Below are 15,812 nucleotides of genomic sequence, written 5' to 3'. Positions count from 1 at the left end.
CAACTTTAAATTACTGATTGCATACAATCTATTTGTTGAAAAGTTGTTGCTGAAGCTACCTCCTCCATTAGGTCAGTCCCAAGTTCTGCCCTGACTATAATCACCGCTGGCTTCTCACTTCCTTGGGTTAGCATGATTTGAGTTCAGTTGTTAACCTGATTTTCCAAGGGAAAAAATTTTACGTGGTCAGTCTCCAACCTCCAATCTCATGTTTATTGCCATAATTTTTTTATTTGCTTCCCAAATTAAGCAAATTGACAAATAAGTACAGACTGAGTTAATTGTAAGACTGTAAAAATTGGTAATTTGCTGGAGGAAGGAGAACTGAAATAACCCAATCAGTTAGTATCTGTTCTGCCTTCTGTTACTTGATGAGGTCATCAAAGCATGTTTTGCTTGGCAAGAGCCAGAATGATGTGCTCTGATGTAGCTCAGGAACAGTGAGAAGTTAGGCTTTGTGCAAAGTTTTGGTGCAATGAAAGGAAATGCTCTCTCAGTTTATGAGATCACAGAGAAATAAGATGTAGGTGGAAATATTAGAAATGTAAAGCAAGAGAAGATAAAAAATACAAGAAACTTGCATTTTTATTTTTCTAACGATTAAAGTACAAATTTCCTTATCTGAACGTAAATGTCCACTGGGGGGTTTATAATGCAGTTCAGTAACAAAACAAAAAGGTAATTTTTATAGGGAATAGGAGCAGGGTTACACGTTGACCACTAGAGAGCAACAGATAACCAGTAGTTGTATTCTCAGTACAGCAAAAACCGAGCACTCTTCAGAGATGAAACACTAAGAAGTACAGATGTAGATATTAACATCATAATATAATAGTATTCTCTTGCCGCTTCTTTACAGTCCTAATGCTCTCCAGTGAAAGAAAATAGGGGAAGTGAGCACTCTGATAATCAGCAACAACCTGCATCTGAGCAAATGTCTGAAAGGTATCGCTTCGCTTACCTACTTGAATCAGATATCATAAATCACTGAGATTAGCTGCAGAAATGTTAAGCTGGTTTCTTCTGTCTCTAAGTCCAAGCCTTCATTATGAGGGGGTGGGAAACGTTCAGAACTGAAACTTGTTTTGTTTCTATTTTAAATTCTCAATTTTGTTATTTGTGACTGCACATTTCAGAAAAGATTGAGTTTTCCTTTTCTAAGTGCTCTGAACTCTTAGAATGTAGTCTATACATACTACATTATATTCTGTTGTATTACTACAGAAAATATATTACAACGCAGTATATGTTCACCCTAGAAGCCAAAATGTTCCTGTATTGCAAGTGTATGTTCCATTCTTCATATAATTCACATCTACAAAGTATGTTCACAGAACACACATCCAAAGAAGCACTTTCCCGTCCATTCCCAGATTCAGATAGACTGTGCTGTTGCATTATCACAGCATATAGTGAAAACTTACCCATCTGACTATAGTCTTGAAGAGAGAGGAGAATTGTTATGTGAAGGTGTTGCCATAGCTCAAGGAGAGATTCTGCATGTCTCCAAAACAGTGTCCTTTTTCATTGTCCATTTCATTGTCATTTTGTTATCACTACTGGTTTTCTCAGGTTTTCCAGTACATTTTTTTCCTACTTATTGGGATTTGCAAATTTAGTAATACGCAGAGCAAAACTGTTCCAAGAAAAGCTCTTAGCGCATTTATAGTTTCTGTTCTCCTTCCTACTGGGCCTTCTCCAAGCACAGATATTTCATAATTTTGCAGCTGAGTAGCAAAGCTATAGCTCTACAGCAGCAGATCTGTGCCACTCTGTTTGCAGCCCTCATCAATCTACAAGCCATGATCAGCATTTCATAGCAGATAATCTTGTTACTGAGTGGAAAGAAATGCAGGTTGATGGCAGGACAATCAGCAGCAGCAGAGTTGTGGTGAATTACTGGTAGGTGGGTATCGCACAGTGACCAACATTGCAGAGGACAGTGGAGTTACAAAGAAATAATAGATGTTTCAAATGTTGGAAAGACATCATCTCTTTGCTGCAGGAACTAAAACTCACTGTGAAATAAGGCACGCTACTTGCTTGCCATTGCTAAGAAATGCCCCTCGCTTTAAGGTCCTCTGTGCCACTGGACCACAAGTGCCTGAATAACACTGCTGCTACCTTGTCAGGGAGTCAAAGGACAAATAGAGACGGAATGAATGGCTTTGCAGGAGCAGGAATTCAGACATCAGCAAGGAAGTCTGGTCGATGGCAAAGGAAAGAGGAGAGGAGCTGATAAAGGCAACAGTTGTCTTCCCTGTAGTAGCCGAACTAGGCTGAAGGCAAACGAGAAAGGGGAGAAAGGATCTCATCTGACTCACTTCTTTAAAGACAGTATCTATATGACAGTGAAAGGAAATGAAGTAGCCATGAAATGTAGAGAAGAGAGTGAATGTAGTGTAGCTGGAGGACACTCTGGAAGATGCAATTTGACTCAAGCCTTCCATAACAAAGACTTTTCTGGGTGACATTGTTTAGTCTGGCCTTATCTAAATACTGAATGATCTATTTGCTTTTGCTACAGGCAATTGCCTTTCTAACCTCAGAGCAGGCTAGCCACACATATCTAAGGAAGAAAGGTGAAAGTTAATCAGTGTTGTGTATCAGACAACTGGTTCCATTTCATGGTTAGGTATCACTCTCAGGACTGTTAAAGATAGAGCTAACTAAGCTAAAAAACAAAACAAAACAAATAAACAAACAAAAAAACCCACCGTCTGACTAGCAAACTCTTTATTTCTTATTACTTGTGTTAGACTACATCCCCTGTATTTTAGGAATGTTTCTGTTGATTTTGGTTTTCAAGAAAACTCTCTGGTAAGCGTAGCTCACGTATTTATCTTTGCAGAGCAGCTGACACAAGTCGTTAAGTGCAAATTGTCCCTCCTGGCTTTCATGGCATCCACACAGATAATTCCCTAACTGAACTCTAAGTGTTCAGTTCACAGTGTTAACTACCTCAGTGAACAAACTTGGCCAAGCAAAGGTCAGGCCACTCTCATAACCTATCTGCAACACAGGACGCAGTGAATGCTTACGATGCAGAACATAAAATACAACTGCTGTTGGTCAGGCACACCTAGAGAATGGCAAGGCTGGGTCAAGCCCAGAGGATGCAACTTACCGGCAGTTCTTATCACACAGAAATCATGTTAACAAAAAAAAAAAAAAAAAAAAAAAAAGCAAAAGAAAAGAGCACAGCTGTGAAGTCATGTATTGTAAAGCTCCATTTTAAAGACATTGCAAGGACTCTGGATCCAATGTTAAATTTGGTTTCCTCTTTAAGCAGAGTAATTAATGAGCCTACAAACAGGAGGGGAATCAACTCTTTAACAGGGTTGATAACTGCAGGACGAGGGGAAATGGTTTTAAGTTGAGGGAGGGGAGATTTAGGTTGGACGTCAGGGGGAAATTCTTTATAGAGAGTGGTGAGGTACTGGAACAGGCTGCCCAGGGAGGTTGTGGATGCCCCGTCCCTGGAGGTGTTCAAGGCCAGATTGGATGGGGCCCTGGGCAGCCTGGTCTAGCATTAGGTGGGAAGGTCGGTGGCCCTGCATGTGGCAGGGGGGTTGGAGATTCATGATCCTTGAGGTCCCTTCCAACCATGGCCATTCTGTGATTCTGTAATTAGATACTGTTGTGGCTTTAAATGGACTTTTAGGAGGTAAAGTTCCAAAATATTAAACTCTTCTTCTTCTTCTTCTTCTTTTTTTTTTTTTTCCTCCCTTCTGTTTAAATAAATTGTTTTTGTCTGATTTGAAGTTTGAGTTTTATAGGAAGCAACTGAAAACAAGTGATCAGAACATCATCCTGCTGTCTGGGTGAGCAAAATTTAAGCCCACGGCCCACGCTAACAGAACACAACGAGATCAGTGGGAGCACAGAGAGATATTGCATCCAACAGATACTCGTTCGGTCTTCTGTGCTGCCAGAACCCTTTGCTACCAAGGAGAACGAAACGCAGCATGGTAGGAGCCATGACATCAGGCCTCTCTCATGGCAGGAGGAGATGAAACGAGATCTCTAAGTGCCCTACAACCCAACGCTGCCTACGATGCCATGACCCGCACTCCCGTCGCAGCTCGAGGCGCCCCGCAGTGCCGCGCTCTCCCCCCTGGGGTCCCCACCACGCCGGACCGGGGCGCGCAACGCGCCTGCGCCACCGCCGCCGAGCGTAGAGCGCTGCTGTAGAGCTCTACACGGCGCCGCCGGCGGGAACGGCAGCGCGGCGCTGACCAATGGGCGCCCGGCCGCGGCTGAGGTCAGTTCCGCTGCCTGGCGCTGCGCTCCGCCGAGGCTGCGGCGGCGACGGGGGGCGCGGGTGCGCCCTCGCTGGGGTAAGTAGCGCGGGGCCGTGCGGCCGCCGAGCTGGGGGAGCGGGAGGAAGCGTGCGGCTGGAGACGAAGGGCGCGCGGGCGGACGGCCGGCAGGGTCTTCCCGGCGCCGCTGCGGGTGACGGCGCTCGTCTCGTTGTCCGAGCCAGGTAAGGTTCCCCCGGCCCACCGCCGCCGGCCGCGCGCCGAGCCGCCGCCCCGCCTGCCCGCAGCGGGAGAAGCGGGGCTCCCCGAGCGTGGGCCGCGGCGTTGCTCGGTGCTGCCCCCTGCTGGCCGCCGCCGGCACCGCGCGCTCACGCGGGCGGAGCCGCCTCCCCGCCGGCGGCGGCGGCAGAGGGCGAACATTTGCGCGGAGTGCGGAGGGTCCGCCGAGAGGCGCGCCGGGCTTCGGCTCAGCGGTGCCTCTTGGAGATACGCCCTGAGCGGGGGCGGCCCCGCGTCCTCCGAGGGGCGGCAGCGCGGCTGCGCGGGTGGGCGAGCCGCCCAAAAAGTGGGATTATTTTCTTGGTGTTGTGTGGCGGATGCTGCCGGCTCGCGGGCGCCATGAGGCAGCGGTGGAGGCGGCTGCACTGCAAGGCTGTTGTCTTGGCTTGGCGTCCTGGCTGCTCGTCCTGAAGAAGAACAGCTTTCGGGTTAGTAGCCGTGTTACTGAGCAAACAGAGCGTTCTGCGCCGTGGATGTGTATGTTTGATGCTTTACAGTATTCGGACGGAAGATTCTCTTAATTAAATCCTGTGTTTAATTTTGTTGCTAGAGAATGTATCATAAAAATGTATGGCGTTGGTCACTTAGGGCTATTTTCATATATAAAAGGACTTAGAATTCTTTTAAAAAATAGGTCTGTGTTATCATGGGAGGTAGTCTAAGTGCCTTGATGCACGCTTTTAATAAAAATAAGTTTTTTTTTTTTTCTTTTTTTCAATTAAGAAGACTAATGGTGTCCTATAGGGATTGCTGGTGTTCTATTCTGCATTGTTACTACAATGCCAGGCTGTGCTTAAGGCCCTTTTTCCTGCAGATCCTTATGTAAGTGGCCAATTTGATCAGGAATTAAACACAGTGATGAGTTTTGCTATCTCCATGAGTGTTTGGAGGACTGGGCATGGAGGAATACGTGCTTTCATTGAGCTCTTTAGCCCTTCCTCTGCTATTATCTGCGGTGCCATGTTTCCTTGCTTTGTTGCTTGCAGGCCATAAAGCTTGGAGCGAGGTAATACAAATGCTACTCAATCCTTGGGATGTACAGAAAGATTTTTAAAGAAGTGACTGTCAATTTTATGAAATGAGAAGATGCGCAGCATAAATCTATAGGTTGATTGTGTATTGTATGAAAAATTGTACTAGCATCTTCTTGGGCACTGTCAAAAATAACTACTTTGATATAGTGATTATACATCAGGGTGCTTTGCTTGCTGTATTGCAGTAAGATCATCAAGCAGTTGCATTGTATGTCGGAGTCTTTTATATGTCAGATATAGCTAGGCCTCTGGCCCAGAGCCTTGGAAAAGCAGACCTCGGTTTCGGTAGAGTACTGCATAATGCACTTAATGTGCATTTGCCTTCTATAGATGCCTGCAATGTTAATTAGACAATTTTTTGCCTGCGCGTTAGAAAAATAGTTACTTTTAATCAATATTTTGCATAACTTCATACTGTAAGTGTTAAAAATTCTGAATGTAATTATTTTCATGAACAGTGAAATAACTGTATATTTTGTAATAAACGTGAGCTCTAAAAACCTGGTACGTGGTCTTTGCTCTTCTCCACTCTCTACGTTGACACTCCTCATTCATTTTGGTGGAAAAGCTTCATGTGAATTTCAGATACAAAGAGCACTGCGTCTGCATGATTAGCTGTCATTTTGAAACAGAATTCATTTTTAAGAAGAATGGCAGATAAGTATTTGAATCACTGTTTTTTTATACGAAATCAGTTGTTTTGATTAGTGTAATATGTAATATGTTAGTCAAGCACTTTCCTAGTCATTAGGCCTAATGTTGTGACTGATTATTCCATGATTGGGTCAGCAGGACAGTTAACTGCTTAACAGAGACATCCAACCAATGTTAAATGGGCAGTACATGGCATAGTATACAAATCTGAAAAGCAGATGAAATAGGTTTATATGGAGATTTAAGTTCTTCCATAGAGATTCACAGTCTGTCTTCCTGATTCAGTGATGCACGATGTCTTCCAATTCCTTGTAAATCTCTTTCTTAAAAAAAAAAAAAAAAAAAAAGACTTTCATGGGTTTTTTGGTACCAAAGCAGGCCAGCAGGCCTTGATTATTGGGTGCAGGCTCTGAGCTTAGTATGTGAGAAGTGTACGCTTTGCTGATGCAATTTGATCACGTGATAAAAGCATATTGCTTGTCACATCCATTTTGTTGATAGCAGTGTACTTTGAGCATGTACTTGACAGGAGTGAGAAAGAAAGTTTGGTTTATCTTCTTTTTGTTGTCTTTTTTTTTTTTTCTTTCCCAAAATTAAGGTCTCTGGTATTTTGAGGTATTTTCACACTCGTTTTCCAAATCTATTCTTGTAAAGACAGTGATTGGAATTGATTTTTGACACTTCTAATATATTTTTGTTCTTCATCTATCCCATTCCTGCAGTAGCAATTCAGAATCCTTGTGGACTTTCAAATCTTACTTCAGTTTATCTTTGGTTTGCTCTGTGTGCCCTGGAATTGCTTGTAACTTGAAGAATACAGTATGTATCATTTCATTAAATCTTCTGGAGCATGTCTGTACACTATTAATTACCTCAAAAATTCTTCAGGATATTCCTCAGGCTTCTCCCCCTCAACCATTTTTGCTGATATGAAGTGAATGGATGTTGAATTATTACACCACCTTTCTGTGTATATGTTGTTGGTTTCTTTTCTTTGAAGTAACCAGGAAAGACAAATAAATTTCAGTTTAGTAAAAGACATTTTACAATATACTTTGGTTTAGCCAAAACAGCGATAAAATTGAATGAATGCTTTGCATCCAGGCATTTCTGAGTACTGAATAGTTAATAAGAAAAGATAGGTGGACAAAACTGCTGAGACAACAGGGGATGTCATTTCAGCAGCTGCTGGTTATTTTGTTCTTTTTTACCATGTACTGAGTCTGGCTGAGATGAAGCTAAAATTTTTCAGAGCAGTGTGTCTGATGCGGTGTTTTGAAGTTGTGGCTAAAACAGCACTGACGATATGCCAGTGTTTGGGCTGTTGTTGAATAGCGTTTGCATAATGTTAAGGCTTGCCCTTTTTCTCCTTGCAGCCCTCCCCCACCTCACAGTGAGTAAGTTAGGAGTGAGTGAGAGACTGGGAAGGCGCAGTGCTGAGACAGCTGGCTAGGATCGGTCAGAGGGGCGGTCCGTATGATACAACGTCATGCTCTGCAGTAGCAACTGGAAGTAAAGGATAGAGAAGGGGAGAGGGGGCTTGGCGTCCAAGGTGGTTGGTGCTCATAGATGGGCTGGCCATCGATCTGCTTGTGGGAGGCTCTGAGTGATTTTCTTTACATCACTGCCTTCCTTACTTCTGGCCTCTATCCTCTATTGAATGTCTTTGTCTTGAATCATGAGTTTTCTTGCTTTTGTCCATAAGTTCGCCCTCTTTCCTGCACAAGGAGGGGTGGGAAGTGATCAAACAGCTGTTTGGATGATGGTTGGGTTTAACCCACTGCACTTCTGAAATGCATTTGCAGTACTCAACATTAAAAGCCTGGTTTCTAACAACTCCATTAGAACATTATTACAACATAGCATTTTTCACGTATCTGAATAAAAGCTTAAGTTTAGTGTTACACCCATTTGCTTTTTTCCCCAAATGTCGAGGTATTTGAGTTGGGAAAGATTTGAAAGATTACTAGCCTGTTCTTTGAATTACCTCTATTAAATTCCTTTAGTCCCTTCTTGGGCTGAGCAATCCAGATCTGCCTGGTCAATTGAAGCATTTGTCAAGTGTTTGACAACTTCTGTTACTTTCTTGTTCTTTAAAGGGAATGAATACATTTTCATGTTGACTTGTAAGGTGAAGTTTACAATGTTAATTAAAAAAATACAGAACTTTTTTTGTGACGTCTGTAGCATAAAGTGTTCTATGCTTATCTGTTGGTCAGTTGATGTCGAGTGTAGTTTCAGTATGAGTAAGAAGTTACAGCAAAAAAAAAAAAAAAGCAAAGACAATCTGATTTCACCCATCCTTCCCAAATGCAGTTTTAATTACTTTTTAAAGCTGTAGAAATCCTTGAAGCATTTTTGGTCTGGACACAACACTAGAGCTTATTAAGGGCTCACAGCATCTTTCTCCTGAAATGAAGCAATGGATCTCCTGAACATAGCCTGCCATCAGTCTTTTATATCGACAAGATTAATCTCAAGTCTGAGAAGTGATATTTGCAGGTGGGGAGTGCAGTCCTTCCAAGATCATCACAATTACTTGTTTTATTTTATTCTTTATGCTGTCTGTTATCCAGATTCTAGTGTTATGAACATTAGATTTGAAAACGCACACACACACACACAAACAAACAAAACAAACAAAAAAAAACCAACCCCGAACTACACACACACAAAAACATTCAGATCACGGTCCAGTAATGTATACTTTCCTTGTTCCTGGGAACCTGCCCTGTGTGATTTGTTTTTCACACAGGTATGTAGCTAGAGGTATCTGCATTGCAATGAAATGAGATTGCTACACTCCCAGGAACTTCCTACTGATGAGTTTTACAGCTTTGCAGCCATCCATCTGCTAGGGACTGAAAATATAATTATCTTGTCTTTAACCAGTTTTCTAATTTCTTATTGTTTGAGATTGCAAAAAACAAGTATATTGAAGTAGAGTTTCATTTCTGGGGCAGCGTTCTCACAGCCGTTAGGAATATTAGTGGATAGAGCACAGATAGATGTAAGAAAAACTTAATGGATTAGATGCTTACTCATTTTCAGGCACTGTAAAGGTGTTCTGTAGGATAAAGTTCTCATTCTGTTAGCATTACAGTAGTAGGATGCTACTTTGTGATCTCAGCTTTGTGAGAGGGCTTTGGAACCCAAATCAAGTCTGTCTTCAGATAGATGTGGAAAGGAATTAGATTCCAGGAGCAGAAATGCCCATCTTCTGTAAGATGTATTAAAATGCAACAGCTCTGTATAACTGTGTCTTTACATGAGAAAATTTGAAAAAGAAAGGTACTTTGAGTTGTTCTTGATGTTAGCTTTGGACTTTATCTTACGTATGGCTCAAAAGCGTACTTCATTTTTTCTGTTTTCTAAGTATCAGTGCGCTTATAGTTCTGGCAAAAGCTTTTGAAGCAGAGATCTTGTTCATGTTAAATATAGAAGAGAGACAGTAGGAGTTCTAGAAACTTTGAGGCCAAAGATGCTGCGCAAGTTAACAAAGTGGTTTTGCATTGATGTTACTGTTTTACCTCTGCCTTCTCTTGCTTTGCTTATTTTATTTGATTGACACAGTTTGTACTATCAGGTTGGATTGAATTCTTTATATGGTTGTTGACATACGTAGAAGTGATTGTACTGTGTTATTAATAGGAGTGAAAGCAATTACTTTTTGCAGCTGCTGATTGCTTTAACTTAATTATGTTGTTGTAGCTTATTATTTTGAGAATATGTGAAGTAGAATTTGCATGTGATTATGCATTAGCAGGACTGGACCTGAAACACTGGTATTATTCTTTTCTAAAGAATTTCCATCTGTACTTCAGGAATTTTTATGTTAACTTAAAAATCCTTGATTTTAAAAGCAATCTCATAGTTTTGTTTTTCTGGTAACCCTTGTGGTCATTTAAGTCTTACCTCCTGGGATTCACAAATGAGTGGTACCTGTAATGTTTTTTAATGTCTTTTCTGTGCTGCCAGTATATTTTTGGATCAGATGCTTACTAATTTTCAAGCATTGTAAAGGTGTTTTGTAGTTTAAAGCTCTCAATCTGGTAGTATTGTAATAATTGGATACTGCTGTATGATCTCAGATCTATGAGAGCTGTCCTTAAAACTATCCTTAACTGTATATTCTGTCCTTGACTGTGTATAGAACTGAAAGCAAATTCTATTGCTGAGTTCCGTTATGAAGTGTCCTCCTTGTTAGGCTTAAATACATCTCCTTATATGTAAAGTTCTTATGACATGGAAGAAATAGCATACGTTCTGTAGGTTTTGATAAATATCAGATCAGCTTGTGAATTTATGAGCACTGACTGTGAGCAAATACTAAGGGATTATTTAACTGATCATGTTTTACTTAGAGTTAATGATTCTTTGTGCATAGTAGAACCATCTTAATATATTAACAGATTTGCACAGTGTAATTCGGCCGTAGTTTGCTAATAGTTTACTAGTTCAATGATTAGTAAATCATAACTGACTTTTCTTCTGCTCTCTATTCTTTAGTGCTGCAAGTTGATTGAATAAAGTTAAGAACGTGGAGTATAATATGGATGCAATTGCTTGATCACCATTTCTTCCAAAGAGCATATTTTGCGGACTGGTGGACTGAGCGAGTAATTGATAAGCCGCATGCACCAGACTAACATCAAGAAAACATTCTGTTGCTGCTGTTTGACGAAGCTGGTGCACATTTGCATCTTCTGAAATGCAGTTGAAAAAAATGAGGGAAATTCTACCAAGATTGTACCCTGGCCAAGTTAATGGTAAAAATAATTCCTTAACTACATCCCCAAAGCAATCGTTTGAAGATAAAACAAATCCGTCAAATGGTGATGATAATCAGAACTACTGTTACCAAGGGACTGAGGCTGAGAATAATAAGCTGTCATTGATAAGCTGTATGAAATGCAGAAATATTCAGAAAATTTCAAAGCAAGATTTAGAAAAGCATAAGAAACTTGGGTGGACTGACGACAAAAACTTCATCTGCAAGATGTGCAGTCATATTACACCGCCTGCTTTCCATTTTGTCCCTGAAGGTGCCAATGCCATGGACTTTGAAAAACATGAGAAAACTTATCCAAGAAAAAAACAGAAAGCATTTAAAGTTAAAAACTTTTTGCCCGGTAAATACTACTGTGATAAATGCAGATTTTCAACAAAGGATCCTTTGCAGTATAAAAAGCATGTAGGTCAACATGAAGAAATTAAATTTATTTGTTCCTATTGTAATTATATATCCTACACCAAAGGTGAATTCCAGAGACATTTGGTGAAGCACACTGGAACTTTTCCGTATCAGTGTGAATACTGTGAGTATGGTGCTGTTAGGCATGACTACATAGTGAAACATACAAGAAGAGTGCATGAAGCGCCCAAAAAACGGCTATCAAATACTGGCTTAAAACGTCAGCAAAAGAAGTCTTGCTTACCAAGTCAAAGCACTTTATTTGAAAAGCAGAAATATGAAGAAATTACTTTTCAGAATGAACTTTCAAATTCATCTTCAAATATCACTTGTGAGATTCCAGATAAAGTGACTAAAATAGTCTCTTCGTCTCATGATATAGGTAGCATCAATGCAGCTACAATCCAGAATAAAACAATATTGGAGCCATCTGAAATAAGCATGTGTGAGAATCAGAGTGTGGAAGTTGAGGTTTATTCTCCAAAAATGGAGCCTTTACAACCTGGAATGCCTTTAACTGTAATTGCGCCATCTGAACTTGTAGTTCCTTCTAACTGTTTAGCTCAGATAGTAGAAATTAAAATAGTGAATGGAGCTCAACAGTTGGTTCTTAAACTAATTCCTATGAAAGAAGCAGCTTGTAGGCCTGTGAACTGTGCTGAGTTGGGACTTGAGAATCAAGGTACAGAGCGAAGTGCAGAAGGAAAAAAAACATCTGTATCTTCAAATGAATTACTAACCATGGAAGTGAATGTAGACAAGTTTTCCAGTATTAATAATCAGCTTAATTTAGACAGTAAGTATGAGAAGAATTCTGAATGCCTTTATCCATCTGATTCTCAGTACTCAGACTGCAACTCTACATCAATTCAGAAAGAGGATTCATCAAAATTATGCCTTCATTTGGTGAAAGGTATTGATGTGCATTCAGGTGTTATAGAACTTTGTTCTCAGTCATTGGTGACTAATAGTACTGAAAAAAAAAGTGATCTTAAATCACCCAAGTGGGAAGTGGATGGAAAAAATAACTTGCATTATGATTTGTATTGTTACGAAGAAGGTGTGGATAGATCTCGTCCAAAGTATGCTTCTGTTTCTGAAGATAAAAGTTCCAAGAACAATTCAGTAAAGACTACTCAGGAGGGCAACAAAAATTTCTACTCTTCTGCTGTCCTTAAACAGAAAGATATGTTTCCACTAAAGAGGGATGACAAAGAATGTAGGAGTCTGATAGTCAACTCTGCAGAAACACATTTAGCTGCTAAGGGTTTTGATAGAAAATCTGTTACATGTTCTGAAGCAGAAAAAAACTTTCATGTTACTAGAACTTCACCTTGGGAGGACATGACTTTTAGCTTTAGCAAAGTAAAGAAAGCCGAGACTGTAAGTCAAAAAAATAATCTCCTTCTGGAATCACTAGAATTACAGAAAATGGAAAATAAGAACAATCCTTTTGAGGGACCTGTTATTTCATCTGTATTTTCTCTCAGCTCTGGGGCTGAAAATGTTCCAGAGGACATCAGATGGGATGATACAACACGCAATAAGAAGTCAACAACATTGCTGTGTAGAAAAATTGCTCAGCTTATGTCTGCTGCTGAATCTAACATGAAATCTATGCCTTTGAGATGCCAAGCTTCTAGTAAAAAGATGCATTTCCCTCAGGAAAATTCAGCAAACTGTGAGAGAGTTGCTTCTGCCACTGAATTGGAACAACCTATGTCTTTCCCTCAAGCGCATGGTGGAAATAATGTAATTGGTAGTGATGAACACAGTAATGAGCAGCTACTTACATTTGCAAGAACATCTAAAAGCAGGATGACTAAAAATTCCAATGTTGCTTCTCCAGTGTTTATCCCCAAAGGGACAGTGCTGAGAGTGCTCAATGCTACTAGCGGTCAAAACTCCAGAGGAATAGAAAAGATGAGTGAAGCTTCAGCTCCTTCTGCGTATTGCAATGAGATGCTCCTGCCTCGCCCAGTTCCTGTCAGTGTTTCTGAGAAACTTAGCAGTAATTTGCCGTGTTTGTCTAATCAGAGTGATCCAAATACTCAGTCCCGAAATATATCACTCAGGCAAAGACCGAAGCGAGAGATGAATGCTAAAACTAGTAGCAAGCAAACTGTTATACCATATCAGAAAAATAGCGATGTAAGCAAGCAAAGCAAACCCTATTCAAAAAGTCAACAAGGACACAAATACAAGGTAAAACAAGCAGGTTTCAGGGAACTTCCAAAGAGAAAAACAAGAACACAGTCAGAAACCAGTTCAGGTTCTGACATGTCGTATCTATTGACAGCAAGACGTCTTCGGCTTGTCCCTCTGAGAATGAATCAGTTGATTAAATGCCCTCGTCGTAACCAGCCAGTTGTGGTACTAAACCATCCTGATGTAGACACCCCAGAGATAATTAATGTCATGAAGACTATCAACAAGTATAAAGGTCATGTCCTGAAAGTAGTTCTCTCGGAAAGGACAAGTAGTTGTCTTGGTGTCAAACGTTACCGAAAGCGTCTTACTCTTCAGAATGCTGAGACAGGAAGCCAAGCAAAAAAGCAGAGTATGCTAAAAATGAAACTGAAAAAGACCCATAAAAACAACTACCAGGTGGTGGAAGCCTCACCAGCTGAAGCACTTCAGTGTATGTTTAAGTGCTGGTTTTGTGGAAGAGTATATGCAGACCAAGAAGAATGGATAAGCCATGGACAGAGGCACTTGATAGAGGCAACCAAGGGTTGGGATGTTCTTTCGCTTCCAGTAACAAAGCATTAATTGAGAGACTAGTTTTGTCTGTTTGTTTTTAATCTTAATTTCAATGAGTGCCGTTAATTTCCTTGGAAAACAAGATAGGAAAAACTGCTTTACTTTGCAAAAGAAACTGTATTGTTAGAAAGCAGAAAGGAGAGCAGAGCTATTGAGATATTGAGAAGCTTATACTGAGAACTAAGCACTACTTTGCACTCCCATGTTTGAAAGTTTTATTGGAGGTCAGCTTCATCTTTTCCGTAAGACAAATTTGAAAAGAATTTGCTATGCAAACATTTTTCTTGTTGCCATTATCTGTTCTAGGATACTGTGCTGTACCTGGTTTCTGCTGGGTCTGTACAAATAAAATCCTAGACTGTGATATCTGTCTAACATGGTTTAATTTGTTTTATTACAGCATAGTGTTTCAGAGATTAGGGATAATGTAGTGAACAGCACCTTCAAATCCTCTGTGGGCTGCAAGTGTATATCACAGGTTTTAGTGGCAATTCAGGCACAAAATATAGGAAGTAAAACTTAAATTCAAGCACTCATTTTCAGTGGAAGAAAACCACTGACTTTAGAGGAATAAAAGGCTGTAAATGAGAAATCTGTGAGATGAGAGTTACTCCCACTAGGTAAAATAGCACTAAAATGCTTAATTTTTTCTAGTACTTAGTTTTTACCTAGCTTGTATTGCATAGATATGAGAAAAAGAGCACAACCATGCCAGCCCTTTGTACTGCTTTTGCTGAGCAGGCAGGGTTGGTTGGAGGACACATTAAACTTGGACTGAGAGGAGAGAAACTTTTCTGTGTGGTCTCAGACTTCAGAACTCTAATGCTGGATCTGTATTCTAAGTTTGAACCGGAACTACTGTTTTGAAACACTGGTAGTTCCTAGCTCTTCATTTTCACTGTTGGTGCATTTTTGTAAACAGTTTAACTAAGCTGGGAATATTTTTCTATATACTCTGGTGGATTATTCATTGTTTTGATAAAGTATGTACGGTATCTGTATTGAAATGTAAATATTTTAAGACTTCAAAGTACAACAATGCTAAACAGTTAAAGGTTGCTTTCCAATAATTTTGCAATACTGTTAAAATTGTTCAGAGACTTGGTGCTTTAAGTGAGACCTTCTTCATCAAACATTGGAAAATTTTATATCATTTGTATCATAGACTAACGTATTCCACAGAACAAACTTCCTTTTCTCTGTTTTGTCAGTAATAATGAAAGGACAGTTCTCATTTTTGTATTCAAATGGAATTATATTTTTTTAGATGGGTACACTAGAGGGTTTTTTCACTTCATGTACTTTTATGCCAAACCTAACAGTACTATTTACATTTTTTATTCTGAAAATAGTTTCCATTTTAAAACTCTGGCATATCACATACAATAAATATTAGAACTGTTAACATAAGAAAAACATGGCTAAAATTCCTCCTTTGTTAAACTCTTTCAGTCCAGGTTACTGTCCGTATTAATTTTGTTTTTTGTAGAAGCTACAAAATAAATGGCTTTGAATTTGCTTCTTAAGAGTTGTTGCTGGCAAAATAAGAACATTCTTTATGAAAGCTGTACTCTGTGTGTGTGTGTGTGTGGAAAAAATGTTGCTGCTCAGCGTTATAAACTAGGT

General features: G+C 40.1%; 1 protein-coding gene across 3 annotated transcripts; it reads left to right on the top strand.

Annotated features, from left to right (window-relative positions):
- Nucleotides 1-4,165: 4,165 nt before the first annotated feature.
- On the top strand, nt 4,166-15,712 carry ZNF518B (zinc finger protein 518B). Of its 3 annotated transcripts, none has more exons than XM_031588381.2 (2): nt 4,166-4,340; nt 10,739-15,712. In XM_031588381.2, the coding sequence occupies exon 2, from the start codon at nt 10,941-10,943 to the stop codon at nt 14,193-14,195; it is 3,255 nt and encodes a 1,084-aa protein (XP_031444241.2). In that variant the 5' UTR covers nt 4,166-4,340; nt 10,739-10,940; the 3' UTR covers nt 14,196-15,712. The 3 variants fall into 3 exon arrangements, with proteins under 3 accessions (XP_031444241.2, XP_089995788.1, XP_031444242.2); XM_090139662.1 differs by having other exon boundaries at nt 4,166-4,486; XM_031588382.2 differs by lacking the exon at nt 4,166-4,340 and adding an exon at nt 4,625-4,969.
- The last annotated feature ends 100 nt before the right edge of the window (nt 15,713-15,812 follow it).

This window comes from Phasianus colchicus, chromosome 4, assembly GCF_987193195.1.
Source record: "Phasianus colchicus chromosome 4, bPhaCol1.hap1.1, whole genome shotgun sequence".
NCBI classification, from domain to species: Eukaryota; Metazoa; Chordata; class Aves; order Galliformes; family Phasianidae; genus Phasianus; species Phasianus colchicus.
The sequence above is the reverse complement of the archived record's forward strand: the minus strand, read 5'-3'. Positions and strand labels throughout refer to the sequence as shown.

What these genes read in the sequence shown, in the direction of transcription:
- ZNF518B (XM_031588381.2), top strand. Translation starts at nt 10,941, where the DNA reads ATGCAGTTGAAAAAAATGAGGGAAATTCTACCAAGATTGTACCCTGGC.